Source organism: Buceros rhinoceros, unplaced genomic scaffold (genome assembly GCF_000710305.1).
Source record: "Buceros rhinoceros silvestris isolate BGI_N320 unplaced genomic scaffold, ASM71030v1 scaffold19975, whole genome shotgun sequence".
Classification (NCBI taxonomy): Eukaryota; Metazoa; Chordata; class Aves; order Bucerotiformes; family Bucerotidae; genus Buceros; species Buceros rhinoceros.
Genome location: NW_010413645.1, coordinates 2,238 through 24,212, shown reverse-complemented (window position 1 = coordinate 24,212; position 21,975 = coordinate 2,238). Strand labels below are relative to the sequence as shown.

General features: G+C 39.7%; 1 protein-coding gene across 1 annotated transcript; it reads right to left on the bottom strand.

The window, feature by feature from the left end:
• Positions 1-4,916: 4,916 nt before the first annotated feature.
• COPB1 (coatomer protein complex, subunit beta 1) lies at positions 4,917-21,559 on the bottom strand. Its single transcript, XM_010136840.1, has 21 exons — positions 21,408-21,559; positions 20,544-20,773; positions 19,616-19,785; positions 18,850-18,964; positions 18,167-18,259; positions 17,495-17,632; positions 16,361-16,480; positions 15,826-15,933; positions 15,585-15,731; positions 15,009-15,154; positions 13,929-14,025; positions 13,196-13,356; positions 12,499-12,619; positions 12,108-12,335; positions 11,756-11,935; positions 10,572-10,716; positions 9,060-9,179; positions 8,604-8,749; positions 7,434-7,523; positions 6,533-6,688; positions 4,917-5,234 (listed from the first exon to the last, which is right to left on the bottom strand). The coding sequence occupies exons 1-21, from the start codon at positions 21,496-21,498 to the stop codon at positions 5,175-5,177; spliced, it is 2,862 nt and encodes a 953-aa protein (XP_010135142.1). The 5' UTR covers positions 21,499-21,559; the 3' UTR covers positions 4,917-5,174.
• Positions 21,560-21,975: the final 416 nt, after the last annotated feature.

The window sequence follows — 21,975 nt, the reverse complement described above, 5'->3', positions numbered from 1 at the left end:
CGCGGGAGCCAGGCGGCGGAGCCGGCCAAGCCCCGCTTTCAGTTCTTGATCAACTCCCCTTCCTAGGCTCCCTGGGAAGGTCATCTGGAACACCCTAGGGTGGCCCTGCTGCAGACTGGTCCTGCTACTGCTGAGCAACCCCTCAGGCTCATTAACATCTGTGCATGTCAAAAACTAACTCTGCTTTGCTGAGACCTTACTGTCTTCATATTAAACTACAGCGAAGCGTAAATCACAGTAGAACAGAGACTTTGCCAGCTCTGCCTGCTCACAGCACGTGCACAGCTGTCCAGCTCCCAGTCCTGCCTTGCTGCACTCCCCCAGAGCTTCCTCCAAAGCCTGGCTCAGCTCGGTTACCTGCCCACTGACCGACTAGGGAGGAAGTGGGGACTGTTCACCAGGTTTTCAGAAGCAGAACAGCAACTGAGCTTGTGTACACAACTTTTTACCAGCAGATCTCAGAACAGTTCACAAAGGTGGCAGCGTATCTGCACTTCACAGCTGCGAAACAGAGGCCGTAAGGTGACTTCCTGGGCACGTGAGAAAAATTGTGAAAATCTGTATCATGCTGAAGATCTGCTCCCATGTACCATACATTCAATAAATACTGCTATAAAAATCAGTCACAAGCTTTAGAAAACATGGTTCTCCCAATTACAAACCCCAATAATTTGGAGGTAAGCAATGCAAAAATTCATTGGTAATGAAAAAGCAAAGGTTAAACAAGATTTGCAGCTTCATTTATTTACATGCTCTGATATATATAACTTGGGAAGTTAGGGATTACTTTATGCTTTCAGAAATAAGAGTATATATTTGTTAGGGCTTGTACCTTCATGCTCTACAGGAACACAAGGAAGTAGTTGGAACACACACAATTCCTGATTTTTCACTTAATTAACAAATGCATTCCACAGTCTCACGTGATCTGTGTTTTCCATAAATAATAAGCTTAACTGATTAACTGATAAATGTCTTCATCTGCTTTTAGCATCTGCACACTGCAAGAACAGGTTTCTTTGGCATTCCATACCTCTCCCAAAGTGACAGTGTTTCCATGGCAACGCTCACATTTATTAAGGCTGGATATAGTATCACTGCTGAACTTGTGCACATGGAGCGCAAGTGAGAACAGGCGTAGGAAAAACACCTGTTCTTACTTATGGAGCAGACACACAAGCCTGCGGATAACTATAGCTCTTGTCAAAGATGCATTAACGTGGCGTTACGTCCTTTAAAACACAGGTACTGAAGTACTGACCAGTCAAACACCTTAAGGTTTTGAAACCTTATTTTCTTGCATCTTTATAAAAGTAAGTTTGATACAGCATTAAAAAAAAAAAATCTCATATAGGAACACAAGGCAGCTCCTGCTAATTGAGTAAAAGGTGAATCTGTTTTCCATGATGGAAAAATTCATGTTATATAAATAAATCACAAGAAACAAAATCTCAGTTTTGTCGATCACCTTGTTGGTCTCTCTATGTCAGAGAGAGATACAGCCATTTGCGGGGGGGCAGTACAGCACAGGCAGCCAGCTACCACACTTTGGGTGAAATCGCTCCTGTAAGACAACCTTCTACTGAACAAACAAAGGGGGACACTTGTCTTCCAGACTGTGTCAGATCTGTGCATAACACACAACTAAGTGGACTGTTTCGAGTCGGTTTTCAGATATCAGAATATTATAAACAAGCAGAGATGTTGCTTAGTACCTGATAGCGAGAAGCCTGGAGCGTAACTCCCATCTGGTCCAAAGAACTGCACAGGAACAGTCTGGAAGATCTCCGAGCATGGGATAATGCCTAGAGCAGGCAGCTACTTCTCTGCCAGCAGTCCCTGAATGAGTTAGGAATTACCGAAGTTAATTGCTGACGCGAAGCTCGGAGACCGATTTGGAGATCATTGATTTGGTGCGACCTGTTGCCATTTGTCTTAACTAGGAATGAAGCTGGTGCCAGGTCCTGTCCCAGACGCGTGTCACACGTGCGTACAAACCTACCTGCTGGAGGCTCTCACAGCCACGTTGCAAGTGAGGCATCGAGATACTGCTCTGGTTTGCGACTTCAGCCCGCGTCCCACCAGCAGGAAAACTGCTTTAAGTTCAGCGCAAAGCAGATTCACACCTAAAACCATGCGCTATATTATTAAAACAGATGAACCCATCGGTTTTCACTGTGCCCACAGTTCCCACGTTCTTGTTTCTCAGGTAAGACAGAGCACTGCGCCACAAGCAGGGACACCTCTGAAGCGACAATGCCGCGCTCCAGGGTCTGAAGGGGCACATGCCTGCTGGCACCATTCCTGGCCTCAAACAGAAGTCACTGCTACGTGGCACATGCTTCTGCATGTGAAGGTGTTCCAGCAGGCCTGGCTCACAGAGGCAACCAGCCACTAGCACCACTGAGTTCAGTGGGGGCTGGAAAGGACAACAGAATTCCTGGTGAATGGGATGCAGGGATGCCTCTGCAACCTGCCATGTTAGTTTTGGACAGTACATGAGATTCACAGTCGTCTGTAACATAAATAGAACCACAGAAGGAAAAAAATATGTAGAGTGAAGTTTCTACACCATAAAATATTCACGTATCTCCTGTAATGTAAAGCTTAGGGACAACTTCAGTGGAAATAATTATTTATTCTCCTGTCTGAATATGAGTGACAGCAGTTAATCAAAAAGATCAGACTAAAAAACTCATTGTTGGGTTTTGAAATTCAGATGATAATTTCTATAAAAGAAAATGGTTTCTTGACCTTTCTGAATACCGAAGTTAGATGTAATTGCCAAACTTTGGAAGCAAAATTAGAAGCATGATAAAATTCTTACAACTCCTTATGGTATTGTAAGACCCTAGAAAAAGAAGATACCACATTTTTAATGAAGAGATGCAACTGTGATCACCTGTTGTAAAAGACTAGGCCTTTAATCAGATATTACAGGGCAAACGTGAAACATCAAACCTGAAAAACACCTTTTTCAGTGAGACCCACTAACTCTGCTCCTGTGTTGGGGCCAGAATATCAATTGGCTCAGTTTGTCCTGCTTCCTCTAAATTAAATTCCAGTGAAAGAAAGAGCAAAGGAGGGACTTGCAAGCCACAGAAACTGCAGCTCTTTTACCTATGTAAAGTAACTGTTTTTGACAACATCCAAATTCATACAACTCAATTACAAAACGTCTAAAACAGTTCCAAGAATGATGCTGACACCTAGTGGAGTACGAGAGCTGGATACCCCCCCATAGCACGTCAGGGTTTTCAAGATGGCATCGTCAGAACACTTAGTGTCAGCGCGATCTGCTGCTCCCGCCTGTAACAGGCGTTCCTGTGCCCTGTACACTGCATGGCCACACTCGCTGCTCACAGAAGGGCACAAGGTAATCAGAGCCTTCAGAAACTACTTTCAAGTCTTTTTCTCTGCTCAAACTCTTGGCACCAGCCTTGCTTATCTAAGACCCTTTCCTTTTCCTGACTGTATGTCAGAAAGTGTGAGGTGTGTGCCTATGAGAAAATAGTAAACACACCAGAGCTTTGGGTATTTTGGGTCTAGAAAGTGTAACAAGACGCACCCTTCAGAGGTGTATAGCAGGTGTCTGATCAGGGGTGTGCACACGGGAGTACAGTTAACGCAGACTCAGTACTCTTAGACACAGCATGGCTTCAATGGCCAATGGTTTAAAAAAAAAAAAAAAACAACTACTGCCAGCAGGCTTCTATTGATTTTATGATTTTTATGTACTAAAAATTCAGAATTGTACAGCTGCATGACAGATCTGCCCCATTTTTTACTATAGACGAACTATTTTCTTCTAGCACCTAAGCTTAAGAACAGGACTGGAATGAAAAGCGAACAAATTGCTCTTAGGAACAGGCCAAAGCTATCCAGCAAAAAGTAGTATTGGGAGGAACAGCTAATGAAATATTTATATGAATGTCACTTACTGGCTTCGTTTTTGCACTGTACTTCTAGGGTTATCCTTTAGCCAGATAAAACACCGCAACTTAAGACTCTTGTCGTTTCAGAGTTTACATGTGTGCTTCCTCCTGTGCTTATCCAGAGCGGAAAGTAAGTGTATTTTCATCACTGAGGCCTTAAATGTTTTGGGAATCATCTACTCGGGATACTCACTTCTCTTCTGTCCTACTGGAGCGGGGCACAGCTGTCCAACTCCAGCAGCAGGTCTTTCTGCCAACTGGCAGAGTACCGTTGGCTCTGGAGACTTCTGTAGAATTAATTGCTTGTAACAATCTAACTAAGTAAACATTAATGCTTAACAGATTCAGCTAAAAGTATTTTCAACCTAACGGTTGTACGTTTTGATCTACTGCTAATTTGCATAACATTTAGTAGCCAAATGGTGTTAACTCACTTCCACATCCTGACCCGACCTTCACTCACAATTCTTCCTTCTCTGCAACTCCTCACCGCAAGCTCATACTCAGTCTGAACCCTTCCTTCCTGAGACAACACAGGTGGCTGCACACACTGGAACGCTGCTTACGCTGCTACAGCTTTAGTACTGCACTTGGCTGTCTTTTCTGTCTTAACTTGCTAACACTGTTAGGAAACCATTCAGAAACAAAGTTTAAGGCTCTGCTGCTTGCTGGGAAGAGCTGAATTTTTACAATCTCCTCTTGACATTACAAGCTTGTCTGTATCAAGTGCTTGTATTACTTAACCAACCATTTAGAACCTACAGCCTTTGATTTACTAGTTGTCAAGTACACGTTCTCCTAGGCGTGCCAGAGCGTTGTTAAGAGTCGTGTCCACGCATTCATGCAACGCAGGCCTAGCCATTATTGTAAACACAAACTATTACACACTCCCGCTTTCTTAGAGTATCAAAATACACCTGGCCAGATCGTCAATACTGATTGAGTAATACAGAGATTATACTTTGCAGACAAAGCAGTACTGGCATAATTTCTTTATTGTACTGTGATCATCAGTATATATTAGAGACAAAGAAAACAGGACTTCCAGGACAAGTTAGAAACCCTGGAGCTTGGAAGTTTTGCTCAGTATCAATCACGGAAACCTATAAGTTATCTGCTGGAATGCTTTCAGCTCAAAAGCTTGGCTTCTACAATTACAGAACACTGAAGAATATAAGACGTTCTGGATCCCAAAAGCCACATACCTAAGGTTAAATTGTAAAAGACATTAGGTAAAACTTATAAACTTGTTTTCTTCTGAGACAGATTGATCTTATCTCCAAGACTCAGGGCCATTCCCTGTAAGAAAAAGAAGGAATACATTAATCATACAGAATCTTCAAAACAGCCTTATCTTATCTACATTAAATGGAAGTTCAATATATTGAAATCTATGATGTTAGTGGCATGGAAATTCAAGTACTTCTAGCTGTTCATTTATTTGCATACGTAATGCACACTTTCTTAGCACTAGATAAAGGCTAGATCAACATGTTTTATTGAAAAAAATGAAACTTAAACGAGCTAGCAACTGCCGAATCTGTCAGCGATACAAAAGGCAGAAGAATAAAAAAAATTAAGCCTTTTGACATCCCACCAGTTGGAAGTATGTTGCCACTGGAGAAATTACAACTGTCAGTCCAGTTACTGAAATTCAACTGTTCAAAGTCTCAGTGCTGATACCAGCACCCAATGCACTAAAGCTACAGAATAATATAATCACAGAACCGTATTGTATAGCAACTGAAGAGTCTCAAAAGAAACTGCACTAAAACCCACATACTCAAGAGCAGAATGATTTCAGGATGAAGCCAAACCAGCACGTGTCACTGAACGCAGTCTATGTAAAAACACCACCGTGAACATATCAGAAACATTAATTTAAACCCCTCCAAAATCTTTTACAGTGACATCACATAAACTAAATGGTTTCCTTGAATGTGAAAACTCTCAGATAGTTCTTTATTGGACACTGTTTGAAATACTGTTATTGGTACACTGGGTTTTTTTATTGAGCAGTTCCAGTCTTGTACTGGTTTTGAGCAGGAAGGTAGAACGTTCTAAAATCCAAAGCAGACTCCTAGATGTACTTACAGAAAATAACCCTTAGAAAGACTTTAGATTTTGTTTTGTTGTTTTTAAAAAAAAAAACAGTGAAGAGCAAGTACATGCATAAAGTTTCCTTGTGGTGTGAAAATGAAGTATGTAATTTAGTAGGAAACAGACCATGGAACCCTGGGGTGCATTTGCTCTTTATTTAAAAGCAAATAAAATATAAACATCCTATTTGCAGCAGTGTAGATAAAACAGGGAAACCTTGGCTCAAAGGCCAATTCTTATGATACTGCACTGGGAGAAAAGATCTATTAACACGGCTTTAGGGTATAATTACACCTAATTAGAGAGACAGTCTTTCCTCACAAAATCTATATAAGACAGTTTTAAAACTAAAGTTCCTATATTCATCTTTCCTCAAAATTTTTGAGAGCTAGGTAAGTGGGAAGGTACCTACAAAAATTTGTAAGTTTTTAGAGTGCTTGGTATATTTTCTTTAAAATGTTAAGAAGAAACAGTGCTCTAAATAAAAGCCACATTACCTGACTCTTTGCACGGATTCGTATGTGACCAGTGACAGGTGCCTCTGGTCCCAGATGAATTGGCTTTTCAATGCTGACATTGGCAAGAGCATCTTCTCCAAATATGGAACGTGCATAAAGATTGGCCGCCATAAAGCCACAGTAACCAGAAAGTGCCTATGGAGAGCACAGATGAACTCCTTAGAAAGACCAAATCCTTCAAACACATTTTAGCTCATCCTAGGTTAGCTAGGCAGATATCAGTACTTAACATCTAAACTTCTTTCTTTGCATACAACGTTTTGTAAAACGTGAGAATCGTGTGATGGGAAACAGCAGTGACCTTTTTCTGAAATACTGGAAGATAGGTGTTCATCAAGATAAGGTGGGATGGCATTTTATGATCTGATTTAATGAACAGCAAAATGAAGCTAAATAGTAGCAATAGCTACTATACTTATTTTGACTACTATACACATACTAGCTAACAGCTATTATATGTGTGATATTTTAACAGCAAATAGTTATCATATTTATTTATTTTGCTTTTCGACAAAGGCTAAACAGGCAAAAGAAAGGTAAATTTTGACAGAGAAGAAAGGAACTTGGAGCTACTGAAAAAATCTTTATAAGAATGAATGGTCCCATCAAATCTATACTACACCTCGGCTACTACAAATTAAAACAGACATTCTGATTTTCTAACTGGGCAAGAAATAGCTAAGGTGATTAACCAACACAATTTTTATAACGTTAATTTGCTTTTACTCATTTCAGACCACTCATGTAAACGCTTCGAGTGTATGTACTATTTCATATTGTAAGCAAGCATCTTTAATGTCATAACAAATGCTAAACAAGTTAAATGATAAAGCATCCAAACTAAAAACGGTGTCTAAAAGGCTCCAAGCAAACAGCTCACCTTCTCTGGAGTCAGGCACTTCATATTGGTGGACTTCAGTATGTGCTGTAAATACTCATTTAGATCAATGATATTTGTATTCACTGTAACCTTCAAGAAGGGGGAAAAAAAAAAAGACAATTACTTTAATTAGCACCTCAGGCATTTCTAAAAACCACCTCATCTTCAAGACTCTGCACAGGAGATTACCGCTACCATCTCTCCTTGAGGAACACCACGTGCAGTAAACTAGCTACACTTCCTTACGCGGTGGCATGATACCAAGCGTTCACCTCCTGCCATCACTCTTTAACGAGTGAGAATTTCATCGTATTACCAAGGCTTCTGAAATGTACTGGCTGAATATGTTACTCTGCTGAACTTGTAGCCCCCCTACAGCCAATAGCGGACTTCTTGTCTGAACACAGTTTACATGCGATCGGAACAAGAAAAAGTGGTATCTACTCCAAAAGCTTGCTTTTAACCAATGATAATAATTATCTCCATCTTTCTCTTGTAGAAACAAAGCTCTTGGGGCTGTCCTGGCTTCCTTCACATTGAATATTGTGGATCTTGTTTAAATTGCTTTTTTGGGGGTTTTTTGGTTTTGTTTTTGGGTTGGGGGGGGGGTTGAGGGTTTTTTTTGGTTGTTTTTTTTTGTTGTTGTTTTTATTGTTTTGGGGGTTTTGGGGGTTTTTTTTTTGGTTTGGTTTTTTTGTTTTGGGTTTTTTTTTTTTTTTTTTTTTTTTTGGTTTTTTTTTTTTTTTTTTTGTGGGCACTCCTTTTGGGGTTTTTTTTTTGTTTTTGTTTTTTTTTTTTTGTTTTTTTTTTTTTTTTTTTTTTTTTTTTTTTTTTTACACACCTTTTAGGAGTGGTTTACAAATTGCTACGGTGGGTCTCTTAAATCTAGTCTCAAGTGAATACACATAAATACACGTAGCAAATAAGGTTATTAACAATTTGGACACCTTCTGAACAGGGGTAAAGCTCAAGGCACGTACCTCTTTTCTAAGAAAAAACCTATCCTGTTAAATGGATAGGATAGCAATAAGAGACACCAACATCCAATGTGAATGTCGAATGAGGTTTATAACACAAGAGGTAAACTGATGTCATGAGCTGATGTAGAACAAGGAACAGAACTATACCTCATCAACAAAAACCCCAAATAACATACAAAATAAAACTAACTTTGTTTTCCCACTCAAATTCTGCCCACATCTGTCTGAACTCCGCATCGGTACAGGAGGCAGGCTGGATGTAATCCATGATGTCGATGTGAATATCGCTGAGAACCACACAGTTTCTGTCGCTGGCTGCTCCAGAGACATCATACACTGCAATATAAAACACCTTAATGCTTAGACAAGCGAATTTGCAGTAAATAAGAGTGCTCAGTTATCACCAGTCCAAACTTGCCCAACCTCATTGCTGCCCCGTCTTCTGCAAGTACCCAGTCGCCACAGAACTACTACAATTTTAAATAAAAGTGATACAATTCTTTTTTTTAAATCATCACATTCATACACGGTAGACCATTTAATTTCCTCTCCCAGTGTGAAGTGTTTTAATTATTGTTGAGCTCATTAAGCGGTTAAAAAATTCCACATGTTAATGTTAATTTTGCACACTGAATTGTTTACTTACCAATATTACCAAAAATTATACCATTTTCTGTTGAAGCAACTTTGACGTTAGCTTTAATGTTTGCAAAATCGTGTGGAGCGAGTGTCAAAGGAGATGGTTTTTCCACAAGTTTCAAGTCACCTGTGTAAAGAAATTGGGAGATTTTTTATTTTCTTGTCATTTAGTTCTAGTATCTAAAGAGTTGCACTAAGCACCACCATAAAGGTATTACTTGATTGGGAATTTTTTTGTTTGCTTGGGTTTGGGGTTTTTTGGTGGGGGGGGTGGTGGTTTTGTTTACAGTTTACTACCTGCAAGACAAATTAAAAATTTCTATTAAAATATGAGTGCATTCACCCAAATCCCACTGAAAACAAATGCAAATACTGACTTAACTGGGCTTCAGACCAAGTTTAGTATTCCATTTTTAACAATTGGGAAATGGTTACTTCTACCTTGTGTTTTAATCGCTGACAACATCATGATATCTAATCCTACAGTCAAGTGTCTCAAACCCAAAGTTCAACGTCCAGTATTACACACACTAAGCTATTTATAAACAGGTCAAAGTATCACCTTGGTTTTGAACATAATTACTCCCAAGAAACAGCAAGAGATGTGTTTTTCCCAATCCTTAAAGCAACTGTAAATGACTCCTTAGATCTATCAAGCTGTGCAGTTTGGGCACACAGCATGAACAGCATCAGCCCTAAGCACAGGGGTGATGCATCAAGTCAGTTTTTGCACTGTATCTGAAGACACCAACTGGGAAATACAGAATTTCAATTCACGGGGCAGATAAAAATACAAACGATTAACTAATATATTCATTTTATCTATCTCCATCATTTACAAGAGATTAAGAGGAAGGTTGTGCCCCTTCAGTTCTATTTACATCAGTTAAAAGTATGTAATGCGTTATCCTAGTATGTCATAAAAATATATTAACACCTGGCGGCCAGAAGAGAAGACAACTAACAGAATTGTCTGCTCCAGACCCTTCCCTAAAAGGAGGGAGCCTCAGCCTTGTTCAAGCAAGTCTCTGGTACAGCTGTTGGTACAGGGAATGGTTTCAGCCGAGTAAAGGCAGTAATTAAGTACTTCAGACTGAGTGCAAGAACCACCTAGGGCAGATGGCTTTCTGCTGCCCGACATCTGCTCCATAGCAGCTTGGACTTTGTCCTCTTGCTCTATGGTAAGAGCACAATGGGGAATAATATATATCAAAAAACCTGTCCTTATTTCAGGAAAGAGAAAGAAGGAGAAATGGAATGCTTCTTTCCTAGTGAAAAAAGCATGAAAAACTTCAAAACCTGACTACGGTTTGTATTGTCAGATAGTACTGTCAGTGACAGTAGATACAAGTATTCCACCTTTTGGAAGAAAAATGTATTTTTAAAGGCATTCAAAAACATCCTTCCGAGATGGTGAGTAGCTGGCATACATGTGTAAGTATTTAAACACGTTGCAGAAACTCCTTACAACTGGGTGCCAAGGCCCAGCCCCTCACTGCTGCTCAGCAGTGCCCCGTACCTAGCGTGGCTAGTTCCAGCGTGCAGTTCTGCAGAGTATCACTGGTCTGGTTGACCACGAGCACATCCAGCACAATGTCATACTGATTGACGTGGACATACGCTTCTGCATAGACAGGGTCCGAGAAACCTGTCAGTTGAGTAACCTGTGAAAGAAAAGAGTTTAAGGTATTTTTCTTCTCATAACCCAGTTTAAAGCATGGCATTACGTCAAATGATGGCAAAAAAGAAGAATAAAGTACAACTAAACCCATTACTCTGTAATATGAGCCTCCAAATCAAGCAGGTGTGTAGAGAGCTTTTAATTTTACAGAACTGACTTACTAGTAAGGAAAAGGAGAAAAAATGAAAATTGGAAAAAATACTGCAAACAATCGCCCCAAGTTTTGTCTAGAAAATTGTATTTCAAGAAGTTGTGATGTTTAGGAAATCTAAAGTTAATGCATAAGTCTTCCAAAATAAAGAGCTTTCATCAATTTATAGCTAAACACACGGTGATTGTCCACATTATTAATACATATTGATTTAACTGCATCCTTCCTTCACGCGTCCTACAACCGCAAAACCTTTCCACATGAAATGTATTCTGATCTGAATAAGGTAATTATTAAACTTATTCTTTAAAAGATTGGGAGAAAGAAATGCTGACTTAACATGAAAAGGTAACTTTAAACAGCAAAAAGAATTCATCCAGACTTCTAAAGAATGAAAGTCTGTTTTTTAACTCCAATGAGCAAATCAAGCTATTTCTTCTCTTTAGACCTTCTCTGCAGGTCCTGGTAATCAGCAGCACAGAAAGGTATAAAGAGTGAAACAAGGATGCACTGCGCTTGGCGATAGGATAAGGCAGCTAAGGAAAGGGGTTCTTAATCACTCATGGCATCCCTGCTCTCCTTCCTGTGAACCTGACTGGGCTCTTCAGACCAGCAAGCAATCTAGATCTCTTCTCCACATCTCACCAGCTCGGCACTCCAAGACTTCCCCTTATGCTTCCCCTCCACTTGAAGAAATTAACTTTAAGCACAAGGATTTTTCCCTTTCTCCTGATCCTAACCAGGAAACACCTGGGCTTCCCAATCAACCAGCACAGCCTGGTTCATCAGTTCCAGCCTGCGATTCTCCAGGCTGATCGTGCGCATAAGCAGCGCAAAGTGTACGTAATTAAAAGACTGACTTTCATGTTACCTTATTAAGTTTGGATGCAAGAGGATCAGCAGCCTCTTTCCTCTGCGTGTTTCCCATTGCTGCAAGAAGGCTAAGCTGAAACTGGTCTTCTTTTGAGTTCATTTCATTTTTAGCAGTAAGTTGCATGAAGGAAATGGGATCATCTGGCTGAACCGTCACATTCCTCTTCTCAGATTCTTTCTGCAGGAAGAGAAAAATTCTATTCTTTACCACAGAAAATTCTATTCTTTAGCACAGAAACTTAGTCAAATAATGGCTGACTTACAGTCAAACAGCAGCATTTCTGGGACCTGTTTGGAACCTCCACAAAAAAATTTGAGGTGTTTATGGTTACACACCAATAATAGCTCACCTTCTGGGAAAGTTTCTCCTCTTCTAGCTTGGCTGACAGCATGTGAGAGAGGGACTGCCTGCATTCTTTGTTGAAAATATCATTCATGAGAGGAGAACATTCTGACAAAACTTTCAGACACAAGGAAATACGATCCACATCGTCATCTGTAATCGGCTTCTTGGGAAGAGAGGACTTTCCCAAATGGAGAATAGTGGCCATCAGCAGCATAGCTTCAGCAATGAAGGACTGAGGAGGAGGACAGAGAGTGGAAGGAGGTTATTGCATTTGATGCAGCTTTACAGAAATGTTTATTTCTAACTTATTTACAAAATTTGCACATTAATCTATTCAAAGAGGCAACACCCAGCTCTTCTTTGCAACTACAGTGAAAACACAATAGGTGTCTTACATTTTGCTTCTTCTTCTCCTGAACTAATGACACGTATCGTAAAGCAATCTTAGTTAAAGTCGTAGCAAGTGAAGCTGCAACAAAGAAATCGCCATCAAGCAGGAATCCTCGTAAGGGAGGTCTGCAAAGACAAATGATAATCAGGAAAGTAATTCTGGAGGGCACTCTTTCACCTATTCTTCCTCATACCTTAACATCCATACTGTAGAAACAAAACAAGCTAGAAAAGTCTCAGAAGTTATTTGCCTCTAGAAGTAATTTTCCAGATACAGTCACAGAGCCATTTCCACACTGAACACAAAGCAAACTGAAAAGTGTAATGGGCACCGATTTCATTGTAGCTCTGAGATGATAATGACTAAGACGAAATAGCCCAGCTGCAATAATTCAGGAAACACAGCATTTTGTTCTAGCTACCAATGAAATAAACTATAGCATAAAATATAGTATTAAATAGTGAGAGATGACAGCAAGAAAAAAAATGTTTCCAGATGTCTCTGTATCCAATTAAAATTGTGAGGGGTCTTACGTATAAATTATGAAGAATCATCTAGTATTTAGGAAACCTTAACTAATAATGTCCTACATAACAGGACATTACCTCAACCACTAAACTCTGCATGACAGAGAATACAACTTAAAATAATAAAACCAAATTAACTAGGTCACTCCCGGGCTAGTATGAAATCTTTAATACCTGTCTTCTTCCTTTTTGGCAGGTCGGGAACTACTGAGAGCACTCTGTGTGGCATAAGTGCCCATCTCTGTCACCAGCTTCTGCACTGGACCCACGGACACCTCTTCCTCAGGTTTTAGCTCACCAGCTTCTTTCTTGATTTCAGACTCCACTATGGGGATCTAGACATGAACAAGAAAGAATTTTAGAATTAATATCGAAAATATATTTTTGTTCTGCAAAAGATTTTAGTAAAGAGTATCTCCATTGTTAAGGCTTTTATAAGTAAAAGGTCAGTTACAGTGCAACAGTTTTGAGAGGATTTGAGGAGACAGGCGGATGTTGAAATACATGCAGAAGCCTCCTACTCATGCAGTAAAAAAAAGCCTCATATTGCAGATTGTCATAGATCCCTCTCAGGACAACCCAGACCTAAAGCACTTTTCCTTTGCCAGCGGATATAATTAAACTGTATCTTAAAGCTGCCATAATTCTCTGAAATTTTCTCATCTTCGCTCTGAAGAGATATCACTTATTCTCAGTATATGTCAGCTTTAGGTTTGCTACTTTTAAAAAAAATAACAAATGCAAAACCCTAATCATTTTAGATTTCTTGTGCGCATGCCATTACTATCACAAGTGCTCAGAAACCTGTTATATCGTACCTATTTTTAAAAAATATCTTTTTCTCAGGAAACACACTGCCTAACAGTAAGTAAAGCCAGAATGGGCTGGCCTAACAAAGCAAACACACCTCTCCCAGTGATCTGCGAACTTCTGTCATTACACTTTGTATATCTTCCTTTGTGCTGCAATATTCTCCAAGGATCCATAGAGCTCCTCGATAAATCCTAGGACAAGAACAGGAACTCAAGTCATGCTTCATGATAGACTCAAATTAGCATCAAGGGCAGTCATTTATGGTCGGGTGGTGAAGGCCAGTCTTGACAAATTCGTAAGGGTAGATTGACAGAATTCTTTCAGTCAATCATTTCAGCCTTAGTAAAACTAATGAATGAGTATATCAAAAGAGACATAATCTCTACTACAAATTTACTCCCATCTGTGCCAATCTTGATATTCACAAGATTAAATTTCATTATGATCACAATGAAGTAACTACTGTATGTGAAGTCAGCTGTAACCTCTCAAGTTAGCCAAGCCAAGCATACAGGAGAAAATGGAAAACAAGAACATGAATGAAGATTAGAGAAAAAAAAAAAGCAAAGCTTCAGAGGGTTTTCCCCCACACACACTTAACAAGGTGATGATGGAGATAGGGTTCAGAGTTTTCTGTGTATTGGAAGAATGGCAGAGTGGTGTCTTGATACTGAAGTTCTCAAATGGCTTAACCTTTGCAGGTCCATCAGAAAAACAAGTTTTTAGAGCCCCAGAAGGTACTAAAGAAGCTTTGCAGACTGCAAAGTCCTATCTGTGTTAGACCGGGTTTTACAATAAATGTACAGTAAGTATTTCCAGTTGCCTCCAAGAGAAAATTCCTCCTGCCACAATTCCTTAGTAACACTGTTTTAACACATATATCACTTCAGAGTTGGCCTTCATCAACAACGCTATCTTCTAGCAAGTGGAAATACAGTTATCAACTGATCGTAAAAGCAAAATTTGAATTTATTTTCTTCATTCAATTAACAAGCACCCAATATATCTTTTGTACCAGTAGACAAGAAGGAATTTGTACCTAGAGATCATCTACCCCCAAAATATCTCAGCTGCTTTGTGGGTTGCAAGGGTTTCGGTACATATTTAATGACAATACACGTTCAATGCAAGTGAGCCACAGGGTGCTCCAGTGTCTGATACGTTTTGGACTCACTTGACAGATTTAATAGCGTGAAAGACTTCAAGCATCTTCTCAACAATAAGAGGTCTGAGGTTATCGAATCTCTGGATCGCTTCCCGCACAAACTCCAAGACATCAGCAGCTGCCGCTTCATTATTATCGCTAAGGAACTCCATCAGCTAGTGCAAAAGAGTGAACATGAGCACAAACAGCAGCACAGCCCAGTTTGCACAATAGTATTTTCCTTCTAGAGCCAGAAAACTAAAACTGCATGTATGTATCTCCCTTAACAATGCTGAAGTCTAAGTACCAGCTTAAGTACATTCCAAACAATTACCAACTACCACAATCCCAAATTGTTTTTCTAATGATAGAAATTATTGCACTTTTAAGTAAAGGTACTCTTCAGCTCATCTTCCTCAAAAATACTTGAAAATGAAGTCTCAGAAGACACAAACTACAGCATCAAAAGATCAACATTTCTTTCGGGATTAAAAATAGAATTGCTTTGTGTGAGGCCACTATTCGAAACACCTCTGCTTCAGTCACTCTCCAGGTTTTGGGTATAAGGAGAACAAACTTAATGACATCAATTAAACACTTGCATACCACTGGAATAACATTTGCAGCCATATCTGGAAATCGAACGCTACAGGAATGCAATGTGCGAACGAGCAGCTGTCTATACTTGTCTGTATCTTCATGCTCCGTCACATTATTAGTTTTAATCACTTCCTTCTTCAGGACAATCACAAGCTGCAGAAAAGATCAAATAAAATTGAAGAAAGTCCCGTATTTTTCCAAAGAATGAACAAACAGTGTAATGAAACCAAAGGAGTCCATAATTTACCTCCTCCACGTTTCTTGAAGAGACAAGATCCAGAGCCAGCTGAAGGGTTTTTTTGCGCACTTCTAGATCTGGGGTGCTCAACACTCTGAGGATGTCCATAACTAGATCCTGAAACAGTAAGAGCGACAACTACTGTGTTGCTGTCAATGCCTTCCTTTTCACACCACTCTAATTTTCAGTCCTCAATGATTTTCAAAGACCTTCTGGATATAACATATAATCTGCTGACAAAATGATGACAACCCGGGCATTAGGAACTTCATTTCACACATTCTATGTTTACCTAACAGTCCACCACGCAAGCTACATCATTAAGCCTTAAAATCAAGACAGCATTTGCCACTGTTAATGCCCGTGCAGACAATGAAAGCAGCAACTCAAACATAAAAGTCCACCCGATACGTTTTTATCAAAAACACATCAACAGAAGATTTAAACTTCAGAATTACATTTTTACAGGCATCACAACACCAAAAAAGTTCCGTTTCGGAAAGAAGAGCCTTCAACAAGTTTGCAGGAAGAGAGGGAAACATACCTGTAACACTCGTTCATGGGAGGGATGCTCCTTTAATTCAATCAACCGATCCAAAACAATCAGTTTCACATTATTATCACTTTCTTTAATAATCAAATCTATGTAACACTGGGCAGCTGCCTAAAATTAAAACGATCAAAAATATTTCTTTAAGTAATGAAGAGAAACTGGCAAATTTCTGAGAGAAATTCAGGAAAAGACACATTCTACGTTACTATTAAAGCATCTATTCAAAGGGTTGGCACAGAAATGAACCTGAGAACAGACTTTAAAACTTTCTGGTCCACTGTAAACAATGATTCCACCACCACGTTACAGAAATTACACAGGAAGTCCCACAATGGCATCAGCTTACAATACTCAGACTTGATTTCAAATTCAAAGAAAGTCATCCAGAGATAAATGTCCTGGCATGCTTTGGGTCAACTCTTAAGTACACACCGGTGCATGAAAACCAATTTAAAGTAGTTGACAGTGTTGGCATATCTAGATACGGTTCTGATAACAGCTTCTACGTACAATACTCCCACTCAACAATAAAGACTATGCTAAAGCAAGAATGTTGGAATTAATACTCCTCCTGATCTTTTGAAACTGCTATTTACAGTGCTTTTCCTCTAAATTCAGGCTTGCATTGTTCTGTTTTTGATATTTCCATGCAAGTTCAGAACTTGTGTGATCTCGAATCATCAGCTGTACAAACACAAATCCAGAAAATGCAGGTCAACCATCAGTAACCGATTTAAATCTTCACTGCTTTACGCTTCCACCCTGGTCTGAAAAGAGCAGTATCTATGAGAAAAGGAAGTCATTCGGTCTCTGCAAATCTTCAGCAGCAGTCTGCTTTGCTAAGCGTATCGAGAAGACTGCAGGTTGGTGACAGTTATTGTGCAACAGTTTGCACACAGTTTTCAAGCTTGTCCCCTACCAAGCTGCAGGTCTGCAAACTGGAGTCTCAGTCCTTTTTATGTGACCGATTTTAAGAGATAATTTAAGACAGTGTTCCACATGTTAAGTGAAAAACTACCCTGTATTACTAAAGCCTTTGCTTTTTCAAAGTATCAGCGTACAGCATTCAGTATTCATTCCAGTGCACTAAAAGCTACTGAAACATCTGAAATATCACTTTTATACCTTGATGGCTGTTGGCGCGCTGGAGAGTGTAACCAGAGTACCTGCAGCTTCATACTTCACCGCAGGACTCGATGACTGTAGCAAGTTGTAGATGCAGCGAATAAAACGAGCTCTCTCTGATGGGTTCGCATGACAGACCTCGAAAAGAAGAACAATGCATAGTTGGCACATAAAAAAAGGCAATAATACAGCTTAACTACTTCATTTATCTCAAAGAAGGAAATTAAGCAAAAGATGACAACCTTTTCTGGGGACAGGAAGTGTCATTCACATTTGTAAAAATCTAATTACAAAAAGCTATTAAAAAGCTATTAGAGACAATTTTATGCAATGCTACAAGGTCTTAAAATCTCAGAGTCAAAGGAAGGGCATAGCCTCTGCTAGCTTCTGTAACTGAAGCCCTGGCTCACGTCCACGAAGCGCTGTGTGGTAATACACAGCCCACGTCACAGCAGATCAGCCGAGATGTATTGCTCTACACTGGGCGCACCGGAGAAGTTTGTTGTTTCGAGAGACAAATCTTCAGCTCTGCTAACAATGATGTACTCCCAACATGGACTGAATGCCAGCAACGCTGCCTTTTCTAGCAATGTTCTATCCCTTTTGAAAAGCAGTCTGATATAATCTAACATGTATGTTTATTTTAACTATGCCACAATGTTCCCCTTTTACCTTATAAATAAGTTCAACAATAACCAACTGCAGTATGTCACCAAATGTCTGGACTTGGTCAATACAGGTACTCAAATAATCCAAAGCTCGATCCTGTATAAATAAAAGATAAAGTACTCTAAATTATGCTGAGTTTGCTCACTCAGTTACATTTTAAATCAAAAGACATTTTAAAAACAGAAATACAAACTAGCATATATTGTATTCTTCAACCTGAAATTTAAAACAATTTACGAAAACACTGTAAATCTGAAGAGCAAATTAATCCACTCTGCCTATAGATGGCAAAAAGAGAGATAAAAGTAACGGTCATCAGGCACAAAAGGCAATTGCCTGTAGAGCAAATAATTCAAAAAGCTGAACAGGAATTACTGTTTCTTTCTTGTGACTACAAAAGCGATAAAACAGGAGGTAAGGGAGCACCTTGCCCACTTGGCAACACTAAATCCAGCTTTCAGCACCAACATATGCCTTCACCAAATACAGCAATTCTCCTTCAAAATGAAGACAGCACTAAAGAACTACTTTAACTTTTTCAGCTGCCAAATATTCCCCAAATGGGCTGACACTACCATATTTTTTATTTTATGAATATAGTTTATACTACCAACAAACTACTGGCTAGTTACCTAGCACATTTTCAAGTATTCACCCCAAATGAGGATGAGGACACATATCTTTACCTGATCTGCATGAATTAGCATCATAAACGCATTTCTTTTGCAGCTTGCATCTTTCTCATTCACCAAGAAATCATGGATCAATTCAGGAGCGTCAGGAATAAGATGTTCAAAATTTCTTTAAAAAAAAAAAAAAGACCTAATTAAAAGAACTACTGGTAAGGAGTAGAACATAAGACTAAGTGCATACCCTGAAGACAAGTGTTTACAAAAATTCAAAAAAAGGGCACAACGGAGATACACAGCTTTTGTGCAACTATTTGAAAGTGTGGACAGACTTAAGGAGCTTTAAAAAACTGTTTGCTAACATGACAGCTCAGACGTGACCCCATCAATCATTTCTGCTTAACAGTAACGTTCAGCCACACTGTTCAGGTAACGACTGCAGTAATGTTTGGTATATAACTGCAGTACAAGTATGTCTCGCTTCAGATAAATCTATACGTGCACGCCCCTGCAAGGATTCTTCTATATTTATAGCTGTGGACACTAATTACTACTAATAATGCAAAATCATTATGAAAGGCATTCGCCTACACAAATTAACCTGCAACATAAGGACCTCAGTCGTACTTGAGAAAGCAGCAGCAGGACCCTTTGCTTCCCAAAGAAGTCCTTTAGACTGAGGAGAAAGAGCAAATGACCAAAGAAACCCCAAACAACACACCAGTGACCGACAGATGTTTATGAGATCTCAAAAACTACCCAGCCCACTGAAGCTGGCCTTGGTCTTCTGCATCCATGGCTTTAAATAGTCTCTGGCATTTACCTATAAATTGTGTAAATGGCAAGAACTGCATTTCTGCGCACATAGCTGTGACGATGTTCCAGACATGCACGAATAGCTGGCATCAAAGGCTCCAACAGTTCTGCTTCCTTCAGCTTACAAAGAAAACGGAGAGTAGAGCCTCGGATAAATTCATTGGGGTGCTGAAGATCCTAAAATCAACAAGAAATGCCAGACTTCAGCCTAATTGTTAAGCTCAGATGAAGGCACTTGCTAGTCATCTCCCACACTCAGCTTTCCTGTGGTGCAAGTTCCCAACATCCACTACAATGCCTCACCCTCTTCTCACGAAATATCTTCTTACAACACTGCTGCCCCACAAAATTTCCCACGTATTTCTGTGCAGTAAAACTTACAAAGCCTGTGAGATTTTTTTATTCTGCATTGTACATGTGTTCTCCGATGACTAAGGCTGTGTGAGCTCACCCTGCAGACACTCCTGCACACTGGATACGAAGCTTTAGTGTCTATGAACTCACAATCATCTGCTTCCGACCCATTCCCAAGGGAGTTGAAGGACTTCATTGTCTTTGTTAAGGAATGTTCCAAATACACCATGATGAGGTTTTCCAAAAATAGTACCCTTTTATGACCCACGGCTTGTCCCAAGACACTATAAAGGTGGTAATTAAGTTACCCCTCATCTCAGAGGTTCACTGACTTGGAAATGAAGAGCACTAAAATTTTTTTTTTTTTTAAAGTTGTAATAGTAGAAGAACACATAAAAATTCCTTGGTAGCAGGTCTGTTGGTTATCTACAACTATCCATCTCTGCAGTACTGAGACACAACACCTAGGAAGGAAACGATGAAGACTAAGCATTTTTATATTTATTAAATAACAGAAAATTATTTACTCTCTGTAAAGATTCAGCATAGGAACACAAGCAATGAAATCAGCAGTGGGCTACCTTTCTGTACGCATCGCACACGAGGATCATCTCTTGCAGCAGCCTGCCATCCGGAGTGGTCTTGGGCACGATCTCCCAAAAGACAAGCAGCAGTTTTTTGATGGTATGGTCTTGGAGAGGCAGGACAAAACGTATGATGGTCATCAGAAGCCCAGGTAGTTTTTCACCATTCAGAATCATAATGATCACTTTCTTCAAGGCCTCTGTCTTCAGCTTGACATCTCCTTTTTCTAGGAGAGGGAGAAATGAAGTCAGGAAGGCTACACGTTACAGCCAGTTTAACAGGAAAACTGATCTTCAGCGACAGAAGATACAACCCCCCTCTGAGGGAGTGCAATACAGCCTATCAATCAAATTCACACCTTACTTCTACTGAAAGGATAAAGAGGAAGCAAGAGATATTTAAAGAATAATCCTGGAATTCAGACTAGGATCAACGCACGGAAATTAACTGAGTTTGGCTAATTTCACAGCTGTTTCAACGTTTCAATTTAAACCGCCTTTTATACCAGGATACTACAACTGCTCTGATGTCACACCTCCATTCAAGAGCATCACCGCCCTCCCTGCCAGCAAGACACAGCACTGCTCTCAACAAGCGGTAAGGCAGCTTGTTGCTTATCATGACGTTACTCACATCTGCCTTAGCCCAAACAGGTACCACTTCAAGCAGAAAGGAAGAAAAAAGAGTTCAAAGTTTTGCACAGACTGAGACAGGGCGGGGAAACGCACCAAAACAGTCAAGGTAAGAACCATGCGGTTTCTCAAGATACAGCAGAAGAATGTACACATTTCAATAATCGACAGAACAAAATAAACATCAATTGACTGGTTGTATCCCTCAAAGCATTGTCCGTTACTTGCCTAGGTCATTTTTCAAGCTGATTTCAGAAGGTGGCTCTGAATCCATCGGAACATTGATTAACGTGTAACACACGTTCTCTGCAGCAGTCATGGTTCTTGGTTAACAAAGCTTTCTCAACGGAAGAATTATTTTAACACAAGTATCAGACAACCTAAAAAAAAAAGCAAACAAAACCACCCCAAAGTTAACACATTTTATTAACAAAGGACACAAAAATGTTTTTGCAACTGACTTCAATGATGTAAAGGCATTGCTGGGTTTCTTGTCAAGCCACATGCACAAGCCTTCTCAATTTTCCGCTATGCTAAAATATTCCTGTTAGTACCAAAAATTAAATGTATGAAATTTTCCAAAGACAAGTAACGAAATCTTTCCAAAACTTAAGGCACAATCAGCAATAACAGAAGTGTACGGGCACCTTACTGCAGCTGAACGGATGCAGCAGCTTTGTCCTCCTCTACTCACCCCCCTCATCCTGGCTATATAGTTCCACGACCTTCCCTGCAGTCCTGTGCCCCTCCAAGTGTGACCCAGGCTGCAAAATCAGATGAAAAACACCACAGCAAA

Bases quoted from the DNA above. Each gene is read 5' to 3' on its own strand.
- COPB1 (XM_010136840.1), bottom strand. From the start codon at position 21,498: ATGACTGCTGCAGAGAACGTGTGTTACACGTTAATCAATGTTCCGATG. The intron at 10,717-11,755 runs GTAACATGAAAG...TTTCTTTCACAG, and splicing joins TTGCATCCAAACTTAATAAG to GTTACTCAACTGACAGGTTT. The intron at 7,524-8,603 runs GTTAGTTTTATT...CCCTTCTTGAAG, and splicing joins AATTTGAGTGGGAAAACAAA to GTTACAGTGAATACAAATAT.